At 44.8% G+C, this 21,152-nt stretch overlaps 1 protein-coding gene across 4 annotated transcripts in view; it reads right to left on the bottom strand.

Moving 5' to 3' along the window:
- The window catches only part of spega (striated muscle enriched protein kinase a), an 86,031-nt gene that overhangs the window by 45,077 nt on the left and 19,802 nt on the right, over positions 1-21,152 (bottom strand). For 2 of the 4 annotated variants that reach the window (XM_079841004.1, XM_079841007.1), the window contains 4 exons: positions 20,673-20,777; positions 20,254-20,383; positions 18,455-19,641; positions 5,201-5,335 (listed from right to left, as the gene is read on the bottom strand). In XM_079841004.1, the coding sequence (XP_079697130.1) occupies positions 5,201-5,335; positions 18,455-19,641; positions 20,254-20,383; positions 20,673-20,777 (1,557 nt within the window). The remainder of the gene's footprint in view (positions 1-5,200; positions 5,336-18,454; positions 19,642-20,253; positions 20,384-20,672; positions 20,778-21,152) is intronic. The other 2 variants (XM_079841005.1, XM_079841006.1) reach the window with 2 other exon arrangements.

Consider the following 21,152-nt stretch of genomic DNA (forward strand, 5'->3'; position numbering starts at 1 on the left):
TGAGGGCATGTTCCTGATCACAGTCTGGACAGGGCCAGTCACGGTGTAGAGCTATAGCTAAGCGCACCTATCGTCAGGTGGAAGGCCTAATTAAGCCTCCCTGGAGGAACGCCCAAGGACTAGCAGGCGGTAGACCTCACTGGGCCTCCCTGAGGGTGAGCTCCCAGTTCCCACTCTCTGTGACGGTGAGCGTTGAGTGCTAGCAGGTGGTAGGCGCCGAGCCTCCATGAGATCGTTCCCCGGTCTCCAGTTTCGGTAACGGTGGTAGCAAGGGTTGCTAACAGGTAGCAAGCTGCATGGGCTTCCCTGTGGGATTCGCCATTGGGTAGCAGGCTTCAACCTAGCCTCCCCTGAGGGCACGTTCCTGGTCTTCAGTCACTGGACACCTAACAGTGGATTGCTGTCAGGTAGTACCGGGACCTCAGTCATCTCTGACAGTTCACACGAATGGCTAGAACAGGTGGTAGGCCTCCCTGAGGGTGAGCCCCGAGCTTGGACGCTCGGTTAGCCGGCTAACGTGCTATCAGGTTGTAGGCCCCCACTAGGTCTCCCTGAGGGAGTTCCAGTTCCAGTCACTGTGACAAACTAGCATGGACCGTTAATAGGTCTTACTACCAAGTGGTAGGCCTCGCCAGGCCTCCCTGGAGGCGAGCCCCGGAGTCGGGACGCTCGGACAGCTAGCATGGTCTGCTGTCAGGTGACAGGCTTCCCCAAGCCTCCCTGAAGGAACGAGTCCCGATGGCTATCAGGTGGTAGGCCTCACTAGGCCTCCCTGTCAGAGCGAGTCCCATCTTCCAGCGACCTCGAGGGCCAGCTCGAATGCTATCAGGTAGTAGGCACTGTTAGGCCTCCTTGAGGGTAAGCTCCGCTGTGTTTCGGACGCTCGAGCAGTCAGCACAGGTTACCAGGTGGAGGCCCCTTCCAGCCTCCCTGGGAAACGAGTTCCCTAGGAGGGAACACATAACTGGCTTTACGCTGACAGCTAGTGGTCACCTGCTATCAGGCTCCGGTTTCTAGCCGGTAGCACCTGAAGGTGGTGTTCATACCCTAGCATGACGAGACAACACTGCTACTATGCGGTCCCTACAGGAAGGGACTTTCATAGATCGCCTACAGCATGGTTACCTACCAGGCAGGCTTAGGAGCTCCTCTCAAGTGAGAGTCTTCTGTGAGCTTACAGCCGCTTGGCACTGATCCGTCGGTTGTAGGCCCCTCAAGGCCTCCCAGCTAGGATCAGCCGGTAGGCCTGTTCGGCCTCCTGAGCATGTTTTAAAATAAGTGCTTGGTAGATCCTTGGATCGAGCGGCTAAACTCCCCTCGCTAGCAAGGGTTAGAAAGCACTTCGCTGAGCGCTGCTCTCCAGGATAACCCGTCTCTGAGATCCGGCTGGTGGAGGACACTGGCATTTTTTGCAGTACCACAGCAGGATGTCTCTTCAGAGGCGAGTACCAGAGGCTCTGTACTTGACAGACAGGGTTGACCGAACCTATGTGTCCCACATTGAGGTCGCTAGGTCAGGCTTCCCTGGTGGCATTCGGTGGAATTCTTCCCGAATAGTGACTGGCGCGGGTTCCCTCGGGTCCCCTAGCCACGTTCCTTTAAAGGAACCCCTTTTGTCGAATGGGCTGGTTCCAGGCCTTGGAGCAGCCAGGGTGGGACTTCATATTGTATGCGCAGGTTCCTTCTCAGGTTTATAGCTCGTGCTTTGACCGTAGGGAGTGCTGTCACTGACAGCCTAATGTGACCAGAGGGGGAGTGGTTCAGGCATTTCAGTTGAATTTGCTTGTCCTGACAGTTGTCACTGCCAGTGGGCATGCACTCCCTTCGGCATGGCGGCGTAGGTATATCGTTCCCCGTAGCGTCAGCTGACGCAGCTCGGTTACGTATGTAACCTAGGTTCCCTGAGAACAGGGAACGAGACGCTGCGTCGCTTTGCCATACCTCAGGGCTTGCCTGCCAAACAGTCCCTTCAGACGAAAAGCGGTGTCATGTTGGCAAGGCACCCTTATATACTACCTGGTCGCACCTTGATGACATAGGCTGTCGCCGGTCAATAGGATTGCCGTGATTCGATAGTAGTTCAGTCACGCTGGAGGCATTCCCCGTAGCGTCAGCTGATGCAGCGTCTCGTTCCCTGTTCTCAGGGAATTCTACATACGTAACCGGAGACGTTTCTCAGTTGATTAAAAGTTTGGTGCCATGCCAACATAATCCATGCTAACTTTGTAATCATGCTTCTTTAAAAATGGAATTGACAGCTGAGATTGGAGTTTGATAGATCTCTAGTGTTTATTCCAACTACAATGCAAAGTCTGCCTAACAATGGAGTTTGATGTGAAGACAACATTAGGTCTTGATTTCAAATCAATATTAGTTTTTGACTTCTTTCCAACATTGGAGCTTGATGTCAAACAAACGGCAGATGTAGATGTCAACACGATTTTCATTTTCAAACAAAATTTGATGTCTGCCCAACGGTAGAACTTGACGTCTGCACAATGTTGGCGTCAGACAAATGCCAGGTGTAAAATGTCGACCCGATTTCCATTTTCAACCAAAATTTGACATCATCCCAATGTTTGAACTTGACGTCGCTACAATGTTGGAGATTGTCGTCAGACAAACGTCAGGTGTAGACTGTCACAGTTATGTTCAGTTTGTTTTAGTTTTAATAGACATTCAATTTGTTTTCATTAGTCACATGTCTTCCTTTGTTCTATTTTCCCACCATAATCTCTCACTGTGGACACTAACCACAGTCATCACAGCTGTTCGTCGTTTTAGTTAATCATCTGTGTATTTAAGTTCCTACTTGTTTTCAGTTCAGTGTCCGGTATTGTTTGTGTGTTATGTTGCATGCTGTTTCACATGTTGGCGATTTCTGTCGATTATTCTAATAAAAGATTATTCATCGTCTTCCTTGACGAAAAATGTAGACATCAACACGATTTTCATTTTCAAAAAAAAGTTGACGTCTACACAGCTTTGCCGCTTGACGTGTATAGCTGTAGGTGTATAGTATAATTGAAACTTTTCACTCTAATTATTATGTGGATAATATTTTATAAATAATGCATTGGTCTTAAAATTGGTCCCATTATTTAAAAAAAAAAATCAATATATATATATATATATATATATATATATATATATATATATATATATATATTACATATCATTAATTTGCTATCAACATCATTACATCACAATACAATTAATTGTTGTACTTAATATCAGTAATTTAATTCCACCCACTCTGACTTTCACAGTTTATTACGGCAATTTTACGGTTTTTATTTCCTTCCAAATTATGTTGTAATGCCAGTGTAATGGTTGGCAACAGGAGAGGAAACTCTGCAGAGGATCTTGGCCAATGAACAAAAGCAGATGGCTCTGAGTGAGATTTCTAACTGACCACAGCTGGGGAGATAATAGATTTACCTTGTTGTCCCTGATCCAATTAAATTTTTTCCACTTATGATAGGCAGTGGCCTCAGCACCAAACAGACACTGTGGCTTCATGGAACATTCCAGGAACATCCCTTTGTTGAAAGGTGTCACAGCAGTGTAACTGCTAGGTTAAAAAACATGTAATATGTACTGGATGTTAAGCTCACTGCCTTCCTTCCTTCCTTCCTTCTTTCTTTCTTTTATTTTTTTTATAAAAAGAATAAAAAATAAACAAAATTCTCAATTTCATTTGCAGTGTTATAAAGTTATTGTCTCTGGTCTTTTTTTCTTTTTTGCAGAGAAGGAAAGCTACTGTGCCATTGTAACTTTCCTTGTAGTTTCTATATATTGTTTCACATGATAATAGCTTTACATGCTTGTTGTTGCTCTCTTTTGTCTTTTCAGCACTTACTACAGATAAAATGCCCACATGAAATACATTTTCAATAACAAACTGAAAGTTGATGAATTTGTTTATGGAACACGATGAATGCCAGTGAGGTGTTTTTCTGTCACTCTAAGCTTGAAGCACACTCAAAATGAGGACAAACACTTCTAGCTACGCAAGATTGATTTCATGAGTTGTGTTCTGAAATGTCTCTTACTGAAATTATTATGCAACTGTATGAGTTATGTACTTAAGTTACTTGATATAGTGGTTATTACTTGTGCAAAGTATGTTTATTTTGGGGTGTAAGTAGATGGATAGATTAGGTATCAAACAGCATCTGAAGAAAAGCATCCTGGGATTTATCTCTAGTAAAGAACAAACTACAGTACACAATTTTGTGAATCAACAAAATGAGACAAATGCACAGTAAAATGGAATTAATAAATGAACCCAGAAACAAAATAGATATGTTCCATACTGACATAAATTACATACATTTTCAAGCCAATTCAAAAGAATAATCGTACAAAAGGCATAAAACAGGCTTCAATTATTTAAAGGAACAAGGAACACTATAAATGTGCTGTGTACTTTGTTGCCCAAGGAAACACTGAAGGCCTCTCCACTAGCCAAAGATAACAGAAGTACTTAGAGGATTTTGATTATAAACACTTTTAATAAGTTAAATGGCTGGGGGCATGATAGCTACCAAAGGGGCATGCATTACTGTGATGTGTTCATATTGCCATAGTTATGCAATCGAAAATACAATATTTTTTGCTGAATTTATGCTGATATTGTTAAAAACCCTTACCTTGGCTATTTGTAAATCTTTGAAGGGCACTTTCTATACTGTATAGGATTGTATATATTATGAAACTCTTCTCAGATGACCCAAATCAACCCGCATATGAGGTATTTGTCGACTAGTGATGGTCATGCAAGAGAGATCTGTGCAGATGCTGCACAAAATTATATTTACATCATGACTTTAGAGGATTTCTGCTGAATCTGCAGAGCTTTTACACTAACTTTCCTCTATTGGGGTTTTACAAGACACTGATGTTGTCTATTTTGTAGCGATGGTTTGTCTAATAGAATTTAATCTATGAATCATAACTCATCAAATTGGCTAGTGAGTTGACAGCGTTTCCCCAAATGGTTGATTTTCACCTGCATTTGGTGGGTGCTAATTTCAAATCATGGTATATGTTTTAATTACTGAGAGTGTCACCACTGTAACTTGTTATGATAGTCTTACATGAGAAGACCATGTAGGTGTAGATGCAAATAGATCCTAAGATAACCCAATTGATAAGCATTTAAATAATTCTGTAGCTTAGGTCTGAGATATCTTACCTCTGAGGCCAGGGTTTCCCTTGATGACGCTCTGAAGTATCATCTCTGATCCAGCAGCTTCCATGGTATCCTTAAGAGGAAGTTCAGACATGTGGGCCTCATCCACAGACATGCAGGTGTCATCTGATGGATCTTCTGGGAGGATTGAGCAACGGTTGTTACACAAATATCAAGTGATGATAAGAAACTCATTACAACCTCACAATGTCTAATCATCTAACTCTGCATGCTTACAAATAACTGTAGTGATCTAAATGTAAACATTATGCTCAAAAAAATTGTAATCTGTTCCTGTAATACAGTACAATAGGATGTGTCAGATATTTGAGTTTTAAAGGAGTATTTTGTATTCAGTACAAGTTAAGATCAATAGACAGCATTTGTGGCATGTTGATTACCACAATAATTAATTTCCACCAGTCCCTCCTTTTTAAAGAGGTTAAAGTGAGCCATTTACAATGGAAGTAAATGGGACCAATTCGTAATCATTAAAATACTCAGTGTTTCAAAAATATAGCCATTATAGCCAAGACATTAATAATATGTGTTAACATGATTTTATTGTGAAACATTAGCTTACTAACATTTTCTGTGTAAAACTATATCGAATTTTACAACTTTGTTGCCATGACATCATAACAGTTAAAACCTTAAAACGGCTTTAACAATGATTTATACAGCCACGATCAGACACTACATGTTCTCTTACGAGAGGTTCTCTCGTATTGCGTAAGTTTCCTTACGCATCGGGAAAGTATTCTTTCTTCGAGATTTCTGAAAAACCCAAAATTATCCTTAATTTTGTAACATTGTCAACGCAGTGCGGCAGCCTGGCAGACCATAGCAGGCTATTCCAGCGTGCTATTGGCTGCTCTGCTGGCAACTGCAGCAGCCTATCGGTGAGCCCGCGTGACGTGGCGACCAATGAGGGCGCTTCGCGCCCACCTGGCTTCATTTGCCTACAGGTGGGGCGTGGCCACGTGTATATAAGCGGGGCTCACGGGCTGCGTATTCGATTTTCTTTTCTTCAGCGAAGCCCTTCGCATCGCTGGATCTGGAACCCGCCGCCGTGATCGTGCAGACGAGCAAGCAGAGGACAGCGCCTGAAGAAGCCGGCAGCATCGCGCCACCTTCAGCCATCCGTGCCTGCTCTGCTATCCGGCAGCCCATATCCTTTTACGCTCAAGTGTTGTCGCCGCTGCGTCACACTTTCTCAAAAAGAGCCGAGCGTTTGATACAAAATGTCTCGTTCCACCTGCGGCTCGTGTCACGCGCAGCTCAGTTCCGGGGACCGCCATGTGATCTGCGCTCTCTGCCTGGGCCGTGATCATGCCGCCGCCGCACTACTCGCCGGCGGATACCCGGAGTGCGAGGAACTGACGATGTCGACCCTGCGGGCTCGACTCAATCAGTTCGATGACGACATCCCTCTAGTCCCTGCTAAGCCGCGCAGAAAGAAGCGCCGCTCGCAGCGCCGCTCGCAGCGGACTCCGGAGTTTGCAGAAAGAAGCTCGCCGGAACCCTTCCCGCCGGCTTCACTCTCGCCTTCCCCGCCCTCACCCCAGGCCGCCATTTCTGTTGCCGCCTCTGGGGATAAGGCGGATGCGGCCGCGGAACGCGCTGACAGCTGCTCCATCATGGCTTCCGACAGCGAGGACTGGTCTTCCGCGACCTCTTCAGTCCGGGCCTCCGGACGCTCTCGAGCGGGTGAGGACGCGGAACTGTTGCGCCTTCTCACCCAGGCTGTCGAGCAGCTAGGCCTCGAATGGGCCCCGCCCAAGGTGGCAGCACCGAATCGACTTGACGGATGCTTCCTAAACAGTCGCCGCCGTGCGCCCATCTCCAGGACTGCACCTTTTCTGCCAGAGCTTCACGAGGAGCTTGCAAAGTCCTGGAACGCGCCATTCTCCGTGAGGGTCTCGTCTCAGGCTTCTTCGGCGCTCTCACAAGTTGACGGCGCGGCTGAGAAAGGCTACAATGCTATCCCTCCGGTGGAAGAGGCGGTCGCAGCGCACCTTTGCCCGCCTTATGGTTGGCGCTCAAAGGCTGCCCTCCCGTCTAAGGCCTGCAGAGTGACGTCATCGCTGATCGGCCGCGCTTTCGCTGCCTCCGGTCAAGCGGCATCTGCTCTGCACTCTATGGCCGTGCTGCAAATCCTCCAAGCTAATCTCCTCCGCGACCTGGACGAGAAAAGCTATGACACTGAGTTGGTCACGGATTTGCGAAGCGTGACGGATCTCGCCCTTCGCGCTACCAAGACCGCAGCACAGGCCGTCGGACGCTCTATGGCCTCCCTCACGGTAGCTGAGCGCCACCTCTGGCTCACGCTCGCGGATATGCGAGAAACAGAGCGCGCTGCCTTTCTAAACGCCCCGCTCTCCCCGTCTGGGCTCTTTGGACCAGCAGTCACGGGGATCGTCGATTGTTTCTCTGAAGTGCAGAAGATGACTCAGGCCATGAACCTCTTCCTGCCTCGACGCCCCGGCGCTAGCAATAGCTCCGTTGCTCGCCGTCCTCGTGACCAGCTCCGCGCAGCGCCCAGCGCGGCCCCCTTCGTCTCAGCGAAGACCGAGCGGCCGCCCCAGATCGCGCTCTTCCAGCCGTGGTAAGCCGCCTTCCCCTCGGGGCCCCCGGCCTAGGATCGCGCTGCAGTCCGAGCCTCCAAAGTCCTCCTAGCCAGAGGCGAGAAACGACGGTTAAGTCCCGCCGCGGCCGGACCACCGTCAAAACTCTCTTTCCTGTCAGCCCCCACCACTGTGGCTGCTGCAGATGGATCTCACACAGCCAACGAGCCGGCAAAACTGCCCTCTCGCCTGTCAATAACCGCCGTTTTTACGGCGAACCAGAGAAATCACAAAAGTTGCATTATTTCTGGTTGCACGGCTCACGCCGTAGGTGTTTCAAATGCAGTAAATGTGCCCACTTTTCTGTGTTCACCCCTGCACACAAGCACTATAAACCCTGTGTCTCTCACTCACATAAAGCGGCCACCGGCCGCTCGAGTGCTAGAGTTAGGTCACGTGTCCGCTTGTTTGCGTCCACGCCTAACCACCACACGCGCTGTCACACAGCCACTCTTAACCGGTCATGTTCCACGCGTAAGAGTTGTGCCCGCTCAAACGCGCTCACACATTTTCGCGAACATTTCGCCTCAGGCGCTACGCGCCACACCACACACCATTTGTTCTCCGCCCAGGGTGGCCGGAGCGATGAGTGTAGGGCCACACACAAGCCACTCCCCGCTCAAAGCGGCAGAGATACAGTGTGTAGGGCGGCCAGCCATCGCGAGCGATCGGCTGGCCCACAGCACAGAGAGCGCGCGCACTGCGCCCGCCCCTCCTATACAGGCCGTCAAACCCGCGAAGCGCGGCGTTTCGAGCCTGGAGGCCGTTCTATCCCGTGTGGCACACGCGAGAGCGTGGGAAGCCATTCCAGGTGTATCAGAACGGGTGCTGAAAACAGTGAAGCACGGCTACACTCTGCAGTTCGCTCGCCGCCCTCCGCGCTTCTGTGCGCGTACGGAGACGAGAGTGAGCGAGGAAGTAGCACATCTACTTCGAGCAGAGATAGCCACGCTTCTGTGCAAAGGGGCTATAGAACCGGTTCCCCATTCTATGAGCGAGTCAGGCTTTTACAGCCGGTATTTTCTCGTGCCAAAAAGGGATGGGTCGCTCAGACCGATTCTGGATCTGAGGCGTCTGAACAAAGCTCTTATGAGAAGATCGTTCAAGATGCTCACGACCAAGCAGATCCTCGCGCATATTCGCCCGAGAGACTGGCTAATCTCCCTAGATTTGAAAGATGCATATTTTCAAATCAAGATAACGCCGCGTCACAGGCCATTCTTACGATTCGCCTTCGACGGCCAGGCTTATCAATACACTGTCCTTCCGTTCGGCCTGTCACTAGCACCCCGTACATTTACGAAGTGCATGGACGCGGCCCTCGCTCCCCTGAGAAGTCGAGGGATGCGAGTATTGAACTATCTGGACGATTGGCTCATCCTGGCGCAGTCAGAGGCCGAGCTCCTCGCCCACAGGGCAATGCTGCTCAGCCATCTGGACAGCCTGGGGCTCACGGTCAATTGGACCAAGAGCTCATTAGTGCCCACGCAATCAACCTCATTTCTGGGTTTGAATCTGGACACTGTGGCAATGTCAGCCCGCCTGTCACCCCAACGCGCGCGCCAAGTTCGGCGCATGGCTGCGTACTTCCGGCCGGGCAAAATCGCACCTCTCAAGCTCTTTCAGAGGATGCTGGGACGTATGGCCTCAGCTGCAGCTGTGCTCCAGCTGGGCTTAATGCGCATGCGCCCGCTGCAATGCTGGTTAAACGCCCGAGTGCCTCACAGAGCCTGGGCGTCCGGAGGCTTCAGGATCAGAGTGACTCAGGGCTGCGTTTCAGCCCTAGAGCCCTGGTTAGTAGCCGACTGGTACCAGCAGGGAGTGACGATGGGAGCCATCTCACACCGCAAAGTCATCTCGACGGACGCCTCCACCTCGGGTTGGGGCGCCGTTTTCGAGGGCAGATCGGCCTCGGGCCTCTGGTCGAGCGGAGAAAAGCTCCTACACATAAACTGTTTGGAGATGATAGCGGTAGAGAACGCGCTCAAGCAGTTTCTCCCGCTTATAGGAGGACACCACGTGTTGGTCCGGTCGGACAATACCACAGTGGTGTCCTAGGTGAACCGGCAGGGCGGTGTCAGGTCCAGGTGTCTGGGCAATCTGACAGAATGCCTGCTCGTGTGGGCACACAGCTCGCTGCGCTCGCTGAGAGCTGCGCACGTACCGGGCCACCTCAATGTGGGCCCGGACAAGCTGTCCAGGGGCCTCATTCTCCCAGGAGAATGGTCCCTGCACCCTCAGACAGTCCAGCTGGTATGGCGCCTATTCGGCAGAGCGGAGCTCGACCTCTTTGCAACAAAAGAGAACGCCCGCTGCCCGAGGTTTCTGTCCAAAAGCGAGGATGCGCTGTCCCAACCTTGGCCCAGCCTCCCGCTGTATGCTTTCCTGCCGATTTCCCTATTGCCCCAGGTCATAGCGAAAATCAGGGAGACGCGCCGCCCGGTGCTCCTTATAGCGCCGCGCTGGGAGAACCAGATTTGGTACCCAGAGCTGGTGAAGCTGTCGCACTCACCCCCCTGGCCAGTTCCGCTGAGAGCAGACCTCCTCTCTCAAGCAGGAGGGTCAGTTTGGCATCCCCATCCAGAGCGATGGTCTCTGCATGTATGGGTGACCAACGGATACCCGTTGACCTGCCCGAAGGGGTTATGAACACGATTTCACACTCTAGAGCCCCCTCGACGAGGCGGTTATATAGTTGTAAGTGGTCGGTGTTCACTGAGTGGTGTGTTTCCAAGGGATTGGACCCACAGCAATGTGGGGTCCAGCGGGTGCTCTCCTTCCTCCAGGAGCTTTTGGAACTGGGCAGGTCCCCTTCCACGCTCAAAGTGTATGTGGCGGCTATAGCAGCGTTCGCTCAGACGACGCTAGGTAGCACGCTAGGAAGGAACGAGCTCATCATCCGTTTCCTCAGAGGAGCCAGACGGATGAATCCCCCGCGGCCCCCATCGGTTCCTATATGGGATCTGGCCTTGGTCCTAGAGGCCCTGAAGGCTCATCCCTTTGAACCGCTCGAGACTGTGGAACCAAGGTTCCTTTTGCTAAAAACCACGTTCCTGATAGCTCTGGCTTCAGTAAAACGCGTGGGGGATCTACACGCGCTCTCAGTGAGCCTGACGTGTATGGAGTTCGGCCCGAATGACTCCAAGGTCATTCTTTGGCCGAGGCATGGTTATGTCCCCAACAGAGGTGTCAAGTAACGAAGTACAAATACTTCGTTACCTTACTTAAGTAGAAATTTTGAGTATCTATACTTTACTGGAGTAATTATTTTTCAGCCTACTTTTTACTTCTACTCCTTACATTTTCAAGCAATTATCTGTACTTTCTACTCCTTACATTTTAAAAATAGCCTCGTTACTCCTATTCCATTTCGGCGTGTTTTCATTCCGGCTTGTCATAAAAATAAAAAAAACTATCCAGATAAATCGCGCCATCCGGACAGAGTGAATTTGATTGTGGTTGGATGAGAAGGATAAACAGAAACCATTCCGACACCCTATTGGGTTGTAGGCGATCAATCACGCCTGCACCTGCACAAATCACACACCATGTTGCCAGATAGGGCGGGTCCTCGCCGACGAGCACGCACTTTCAGCCAATCAGCGATCAGCAGGCAGACGTGCTCAGCCTCATTCCTGACTTTAGCCGGGTTTTTAGCGCGATAACTCGTAGCTGTATATTCCAGTGATCGCTATGCCAGTGGCATAAATACACAGTAAGTTGTATCTACAGTAAAGAGTGGGAGAGTGACTCAACTCTCAAACGTGAATTACACCTGTGACTCGAAGACTCTTTAAATATAACCGTGACTCCTGTCCATCATCATATACACACTTAGGACATCTGCAACCCTGACAGCTGCTGAAAGAGGTTCAAATCAACGATTAATCCGTTTTGACTGTGCTAAGTGCATGTGCCATGTACTTCACGAAAGACATACTGTAGTTTTGTCAAAGAAAAGTGCAACACAAGGGTAAGCGCATTGTTGATATTTATTTGTTGACGGATTATTGTACAGTATAAATGAATTACGCATTTTGACATTGGTGTGTGCATTAACGTGTGAAATGCCTGTTAATTACATAGCTTTTTCCAATCTCTATATTGGGCACTTTTTGCACGTAAATTGGCTTCTTACTGTTGACATTGAAAATCTTGTGTTTTTCTAAGGGATAGCTGTTTTGACAGTTTCTACCTTACATATAGTCATATTTGAACCGTTTTACTGGGAATTTATTTTTTTTAATCATCAATGTTATGCTAACATGAGATTAAATGGTATGAGATAAAATGGTAACTTACTTATCAACATTGATTGGTATGTCAATAAAATAATATCAAATTATTTTGGCAGTTAAAGTGTTTTTTTTTTTTCTTGGAGTGACTAGTTGCCTATAAGTATTGTAAGAGGTGCAAAATTCAATAATCAATATCAAAATATCAAAATCAATAACCAGGCATGTTATCAATAACCATTTTCTTTTAAAAATATAAATGTACATTTGGTGAGGTTTTTGGGCTGGAAATTGTTGACCCAATCTGGCCACACTGATCACACATTCAAAAAATGGTTATTGATAACATGCCTCTGAATTTTGACTTTTTGCACCTTTACAATATTTATAGGCAACTAGTCATCAAATCTTCCGCTCCATGAAACACGTTAATGCTCAGTATTACACATATGGTTCTTTAATGTATTTGCATTGTCCTAAAATGCGTTCATTTCAATGGGAATATATGCGGCTGAAAATGTTTTTTTGAGGAGGTGGGGTATGCACTGTGGCGTGGCCTAATATTTTGTCCTTAAAGGGATACTTCACCCAAAAATGAAAATTCTGTCATCATTTACTCACCCTCAAGTTGTTCCAAACCTGTATGAGTTTTTGTTCTGAAGATATTTTGAAGAATGTTTGTAACCAAGCAGATAGAGCAACCATTGACTGCCATAGTAGGGGGGAAATGCTATGGCAGTCAATGGTTGCATATAATCTGCTTGGTTACAAAAATTCTTCAATCTTCAGAACAAAGAAACTCATACAGGTTTGGAACAATTTGAGTAAATTATGACGTGATGCTAATTATGGGTGAGCTACCCCTTTAATGGCATTTTTTCCCCTTACATTACTTTTACTTTTATACTTTAAGTAGTTTTGAAACCAGTTACTTTTACACTTTTACTTGAGTAAAAATCTTGAGTTGATACTTCAACTTCTACAGAAGTCTTTTTAAACCCCAGTATCTATACTTCTACCTGAGTAATGAATGCGAATACTTTTGACACCTCTGGTCCCCAAAGCGATAGGCACTCCCTTCAGGGCGCAGATTGTCTCCCTCTCGGCTCTGCCAGCATCCGATGAGGGGGACGGTGGCAATGTCCTCTGCCCTGTCAGGGCATTGAGGGTTTACGTCACACGCTCCGCCGCCTTCAGGCGCTCTGAGCAGCTATTTGTTTCGTTTGGAGGCCGCACTAAAGGTCTCGCCTCCTCGAAACAGACCCTGTCCAGGTGGATAGTGGACGCGATTGCAGCAGCTTACGCTTCCAAACACCTGCAGTGCCCGCTATGTGTCAGAGCACACTCCACTAGAGGCATGGCCTCTTCGTGGGCTTGGGCCAGAGGGATTTCCATCCACGATATCTGTATGGCGGCAGGCTGGGCCTCCCCGTCTACGTTCGTGAGATTTTACAATCTGGAAGTTCCTGCCTTACAGGCGAAAGTGTTATCAGTTCAATAGGGCTGTTGGTTCTGCCCAGTGATTCTGCGCAGACATAGCTCACATACTGGTAGTAAGTTCGGTACTAGGCTTATGTGAATTTGAAGGAGACCGGCGGTGCCGTTCCCTCATTTACGAGACAAGCTGTTGTGAGTTTGAAGGTGACCGGCGGTGCCGTTACCTCACTCATATAACAAGATATTGTGAATTTGAAGGCGACCGGCGTTGCCGTTCCCTCATTCATGAGACAAGGTGTGGCGAATTTGAAGGAGACCGGCAGGTGCCGTTCCCTCATTCATGGGACAGGGTGTTGTAACCACCCGTTGTAACCACCCGTCAGTTCGAATGAAGTGTCGGTATATGTGGTGGCCCGTTTTCCTTACCGGCCACCCTGCCCGAGCAGTGTTATGGTCCCCGGTTCCCTGGGATACATATGCTGTACGCGAGGCGCGCACGGCATTGACAATGTGTTCCCGATGCGTAAGGAAACTTACGCAATACGAGAGAACCTCTCGTAAGAGAACGATACTCGGTTACTTAACGTAACCTCGGTTCTCTCTAGAAGAGGGAACGAGTATTGCGTTCCTTGCCGTGCGCCCCGTGGGCTTTTACGCTTCAGAACTACGAAAACCGAATACGCAGCCCGTGAACCCCGCTTATATACACGTGGCCACGCCCCACCTGTAGGCAAATGAAGCCAGGTGCTCATTGGTCGCCACGTCACGCGGGCTCACCGATAGGCTGCTGCAGTTGCCAGCAGAGCAGCCAATAGCACGCTGGAATAGCCTGCTATGGTCTGCCAGGCTGCCAGGCTGCCGCACTGCGTTGACAATGTTACAAAATTAAGGATAATTTTGGGTTTTTCAGAAATCTCGAAGAAAGAATACTTTCCCAATGCGTAAGGAAACTTACGTAATACTCGTTCCCTCTTCTAGAGAGAACCGAGGTTACGTTAAGTAACCGAGTATCGTTTTTTGCAGTGAGAGGTGCCTCGCGTTCTCGCAGCTCATTCTCAACACATCATCTGAGCAGAACTTTTTTCTTGTGGGTGTCCGATAACTATTGTGTGATTGGTCAGAATTTTAAAGTGGGCGGGGTTAACACGGAGAAACGGAAATGTTCGGCACCTGCTTTTCTCGTGAAGTATGGAATGTACTGGCCAGAATGAATTTCTTGCCACCTCTAGAAAACGAACAAATTTCTTTGTTCTTGCCGAGTATGTACCAAGCTTAAAAGCTCAAATAGAGTGCATTAGTACCCACCCACTTTTTCAGCATTAAAGGGTTAGTTCACCCAAAAATGAAAATTCTGTCATTAATTACTTACCCTCATGTCGTTCGACACCCGGAAGACCTCCGTTCATCTTCGGAACACAAATGAAGATATTTTAGTTGAAATCCGATGGCTCAGAAAGGCCTCCATTGGCACAATGCACTTTACACTCTCAAGACCCATAAAAGGTACTAAAGACATTGTTACAAAGTCTATCTCACTACAGTGGTTCTACAATAATTTTATGAATCGACGAGAATAGTTTTTGTGTGCAAAAAAAACTAAATAACGACTAATATAGTGATGACCGATTTCAAAACATTGCATCATGAAGCTTCAAAGTGTTATGAATCAGCGAGTCAATCATGATTCTAATCGCGTATCAAACCGCCAAACTGCTGAAATCACGTGACTCTGGCGATCCAAACCGCTGAATCGACTCACTGATTCATAAAGCTTCGAAGCTTCATGATGCAGTGTTTTGAAATCGTTCATCACTATATAAGTTGTTATTGAAGTTTTTTGCGCACAAAAACTATATAAAACTATATATATATGTACAAAAGTACATTGTGCCAATGGAGGCCTTTCTGAGCCATCGGATTTCAACTAAAATTTCTTAATTTGTGTTCCAAAGATGAACGGAGGTCTTAAGGGTGTCGAACGACATGAGGGTAAGTCATTAATGACAGAATTTTCATTTTTGGGTGAACTAACCCTTTAAATGTCATGAACCAAGTCAATCATCTCTGAGGTGAATCATAACATTACAAACTTGATTTGATTTGAAGCAAAAAAGCATTTGAAAATTGGACAAAAATACAAAAGGACAAGATTGACGGCTTTACTGAGGGAAAGAACTCTAATCCCATGAAGCATTGCAAACAGCATAATCAAATAAAAAAAAATGGAGAAATATAGATGTTACATGTGCTCGATTTATTTGTGTTTCCCGTGACCTAGTTCTGTGTTGTTAATTAGTAATTTCATTCACCTGTCATCTTTCAATTATCTCATTAGTCCCCTTTGTTTGGTCAATGTATTTATACACTGAGTCCTCCCTTTAGTCTCTGTCCGTTCTCGTTTGAAGTAGTGTGGTTTTCTCTTGGTTTCTTAGCATTTGTGATTAAAGTCTGTTTCCTGGAATTGTTCCTCATTGTGAGACTTTCTGATATTCCATGTTATCTAACAATAAAACTGTGCATTTAAAAATGTTGTTTATATACTGTAGCCTATATAAACAATATACTTTTAATTTATTGCAAACCAGATGTACTGAAATATTTAAAGGGTTAGTTCACCCCCAAAATTAAAATTCTATCATAAATTACTTACCCTCATGTTGTTCCAAACCCGTAAGACTTTCATTCATTTTCGGAACACAAGTGAAGATCTTTTTGATGAAATCTGAGAGCTTTCTGTCCATCCATAGACACAACCGAATGAGATCGTAAAACTAATCCTTATGAATTTAGAGGTTTAGTCCACATTTTTTGATGTTCATCACCACAATATGATGAACAGAATGAATTTAGGCTTTTATTCACAAAAACATTCATCAACTCACACATCAGTTGTGGTAAACTAAAAGGAAGCTCAAGCATGTTCGCTTGACGTGCGAGAACAAATGAGATTCATTCTCGTGTGTTGTGAAGCACATTTGAGCTTCCACAAGAGGTTTGTTCTCGTGCGTCAAGCAGGTTCGGTTGAGCTTCTGTTTATGTTCACTGATCAACGTTTAAATGTGAATAAAAGCCTAAATTCAATCTGTTCATCATATAAAGCGATCGATTAGTTTTACAATCTCTTTATGTACTTTTTGAAGTGTCAAAGTTGCAGTTGCATAGCTGTCTAAGGAGGGACGGAAAGCTCTCAGATTTCATCAAAAAGATTTAAATTTGTGTTCTGAAGATGAACGAGTCTTACGGGTTTGGAACGACATGAGGGTGAGTAATTAATTAATAGAATTTAAATTTTTGGGTGAACTAACCCTTTGAAACTAACCTATTTTGAGAGTGTAGGGAGAAAACTACGTCATTTGCAGTGCTTCATGGGAGTGGACGAGCCTAAGAGATCTTTTGGCGCACTTTGCTTGTTTTGACTTGTTTTGGTGGAATATTCTGTACAGCATCATGGGTAATGTAACGTTTTTTTTCCACCACAAATTCTGCTGTTAAACGCAATTATTTTAAAACTAAGAAATTATGTGAAATAATGTGGGCTGACAGCTTCAATAGCAATAAATACTATCAATTAACAACTTCGTAGCTCAAAGTAAGGCTGTCTTTAAGGTTTATTTAATATATATTTAAGTTATCGTTAAAAATAAATTTCCCTATGGAGAAAATGAAAGGAGTTTTTACTTCTGGAACCCGACTGTTGCACTGTATAATAAACAACTTTTAACAGAAGAATGAATCTAAGTTCTTTTATGAAAAGTATAAGCGGCACATGTCCGCGTTTATGTCCTATAAAAATGGTCCCATTCACTTCCATTGTAAGCATTTCAGAATAACCTACATTTGACCTAAAAAAAGAGGGATATGTCAATTTATTTTTTTTGGTAATCAACATTATGCCATTTTATTAATCCTTTATTTACCAGGAAATAATACCATTGAGATATAAATCTCTTCTACCAGGGAGTCCTGGCCAAAATGGCAGCACAACCTATTGAACGTTATTGAATCCAGAATATTCCTTTAACCATTTTTCAGTTTTATTTATAAACGTTCATCCAACTGAAGTGCTATTGATATGATATTAAATGTCAATACTATAATTTACAAAAGTAACATGTTATATTTTAACCTGTACCTGGTTAACTTAAAGGGATAGTTCACCCAAAAATGAAAATTAGCCCATAATTTACTCACCCTCAAGTCATCCTAGGTGTATATGACATTCTTCTTTCAGACAAATAAAATCGGAGTTATATTACAAAAGTCCAGGCTAATCCAAGCATTATAATTGGATTCATTTTTTGATAATTGGATTCGTTTTGAAGTCCATAAAAAGTGCATCTGCCCATCAAATAACGTGCTCCACATGGCTCTGGGGTGTTAATAAAGGCCTTCTGAAGCGAATCGATGCATTTGTGTATGAAAAATCCATATTTAAAACTTTATCAAGTAAACTTTTGGCTGACCGCCTTCCCTGTTCAATTTATGGAAAAATTATTGAAAGTTCCCCTGCCGATCGAAAGACTAACGCGACCAGGTACGCTCGTCATGACATCACGTACGCATCTTGAGTTTCACTTTCAACATTCAAAACTTTTTCACGGAAGGCGGTTGGCCGAAAGTTTACTTGATAAAGTTTTAAATATGAATATTTTTCTTACACAAATGCGTCGATTCACTTCAGAAGGCCTTTATTAACACCCCAGAGCCATGTGGAGCACGTTATTTGATGGGCAGATGCACTTTTTATGGACTTCAAAAACAGAGCAACTATGAATCAAATTCTAATGCTTGGATTAACCTGGACTTTTGTAATATAACTCCGATTTTATTCGTCTGAAAGAAGACTGTCATATACACCTAGGATGACTTGAGGGTAAGTAAATTATGGGATCATGTTCATTTTTAGGTGAACTATCCCTTTAACTTTAGACGAAGTGTCTGACTGGAAGAAGTTTTACCTCTGTTTCTTCTGGCTGTTTTTTGACCACTCTCTGCTTTATCTGCCTCTTCATGCACAGGTTTATTTTCAACCACAATAGTAGGTATGGTCACTTTAGGTGCAAGTGATGAGTCTTTTTTCTCCTCTTTCTCCTTAAATGACTTTGGAAGCGGGGAAACTGAACCAAACAACCTTGGAGGTTTTAGAGGTGCTTGCACCAAACCCGCTTGAATTATGGGTTGGGTAGGTGGTATTTCTACAGGTGATTTTGGTAATTTGCAGGACACATTTGTCCTTGGTACCCTTGGTGAACACTGTCCTGGTATTTTACCGAAAGCAACCTTTTCATTGATGACTTTTCTGTCTAATAATGGCCTGGGCTTAGAATTTTTCCTGCACGGGTTTTCAGTAATATCAGGAGGTGCTTTCCTTTCATGTTGTTTTGAGTCCTCTGGCAGTTTCTTTTTCAGTAGTTCTGGTGATTCTTCCTTTGGCAAGGTTGACCATTGTTTTTTTGCCTCCGGTAAATCATTTGAATTAGTATATTTTTTTTCTCTTGTGTCTTCCACCTTCTGAATTACCTGTGCTGGAACTGACTCAATGTTTCCAATAGACTGTTTATCAGTCTGGGTGAGATGATCCATTGAAAAGGCTTTCTTGATGTTGGATTTTCCGACAAGTTTCTTTATTCTGTGAAGCTCTTCTGAGAGTTTATTCTGAAAACTTTTCTCTACATAGGTTGACTGTTCCTCCAGAGAGGATGCTTTTTGCTTGAAGAAAGACCTCTTGAGTGCTACTTCACTCTTGGAGTTGTCTTGGGGCTTCACTGCTTTACTCCTTCCATCCTCAGAATTGCAGGATGATGCTCGATTGAAACCCCATGACAGTCTTGTTGAAGACACCTTTGGAATGTTACTGCTATGTGTTTGTTCCTCAAAAACTCTCACTTTGTCTAAGATTTTGGAACTTGGCTTTGTCACTTTGGGAGTTTGGATAGAGGATACATCTTGGGATCCACTGCTTTGAGATGAAGCTGAGCTTTTTGATATCTTAACAAGGAGTTCAGCTCCATTCATGGCTGTTTTGGTGCCATTCTGGGCAGTTGTTGGATCTACATCACTTATGGTTATGGGGCTTTGAGCTTTTTGGAATGGCTGGGTTTGGACAAATGGAGGAGCTTCCCTTGTTTTAAATTCCAATAGGCCCCTGAAATGAGGGTGATTGTGGAAAATATTTTGTTATGAAAGAAAATAAAAATAGTAAAATGGCAAAGTAAAAGAATCCAAATGTTCAAACACAGCATGCACTGAAAAACATGTTGAACCATGTAAAACCTTGTGAAAGATGAATAAATCTAAAGCCTTTAATTACAAAAAGTATCAAACAAAGGCATGCAAAAAGGTTTGTACAAAAAAAAAAGCCATGGCAAACATTATCACAGCATTATCAAAACATGATGCAAGTGGAGTCAAAGGAAAGTGGAAATCAAGAAAACATAAATAAAATGGCCACAATAAATGAAGAATACGGTAATGGAAATTATTTTTTAAAATTTACTAAAATTTAAAAAAAAAATGTTGTGCCCCCCTAATTCAAGTTATTTTGTGCCTTTTTCATTTCCAGCATGCCAGCACTCATTCTTGAACACTGTAAATGGAAAATGTCCTTCTTCGATAGAGGCTCAAAACACTGCCATAGTAGTCACTGGCTAAGGACATACTCTCCTCTGACCCCACTGCCACGTAGTACACACTGATTTGTGAGGCCCGCACAAGAGCTTCAATCCCCAGGTGTCTGACCGGAGGGCTCTCAACACACCCAGTATTTGCTTGCCTTCCAGGTGACAAGGGATCCTCAAGACCAGGAGATCTAGAGCCCAGGATTCGCATTTCCCTCTCCACTACTAGACCATCACTCGGGATTTGGGAAAGCATTGCTCTCCCCCTGCCTGAAAATACATAATGATCCTTTATATTATAATACTGTTAAATCTTTATTTATCAATCAGTTAATTAGTTGAGTTGATTCATTCAAAACCATTTAGGAATTCTAAGCTTTGTTTGTTTACCCATCACAATTTTAGTTTTTCTTGTAATAAATTATTCTGAAAAGGCATCCCCATTGTTAGAGTATTGTGATTGTTAAAACACCTTGTTATGCTTTGGGGCCAAAAGTGAAAATTGATGCTATAAACTGAATATTGATGAAGAGAAAAAGGTCACTTGGTATGTTCTTACCCGTCGGTTGAATGTTGATAGCTTCCCCCTGAGGAGGCATGAACTGTTCCTTCATCTCCATGGAGACCTGAGGCTCGGCACTTTCATCTTCTGTACTGTTTGAGTCTACAGGAATGGGTGAGGCATGTTGAAATGTGAATTTTTACAAACAAAGCAAGCAGTCAATAATGAACATAAATGCTTTTGTAATGAACTAGCTGCAAGTAATCTCTGAAATTTTAGAAAAGTTATGCTATGACTTGTATGAAAGAAAGAAAGAAAGAAAGAAAGAAAGAAAGAAAGAAAGAAAGAAAGAAAGAAAGAAAGAAATCTTGCTGCAGAACAAGCTTTGCTCTTCACAAAATAAATAATGTAGAAATTAAGTTTAATGAAATTGAATCAAACTGAAACTAGAGCTCCAAATGAAGACCTATATTTACAGTTCTGTGTATAATATTGCATGGCTGCAAACCCAAACCAATCCAAGAGCCCAGTATAATG

Source organism: Gobio gobio (genome assembly GCF_949357685.1).
Source record: "Gobio gobio genome assembly, chromosome: 17".
NCBI classification, from domain to species: Eukaryota; Metazoa; Chordata; class Actinopteri; order Cypriniformes; family Gobionidae; genus Gobio; species Gobio gobio.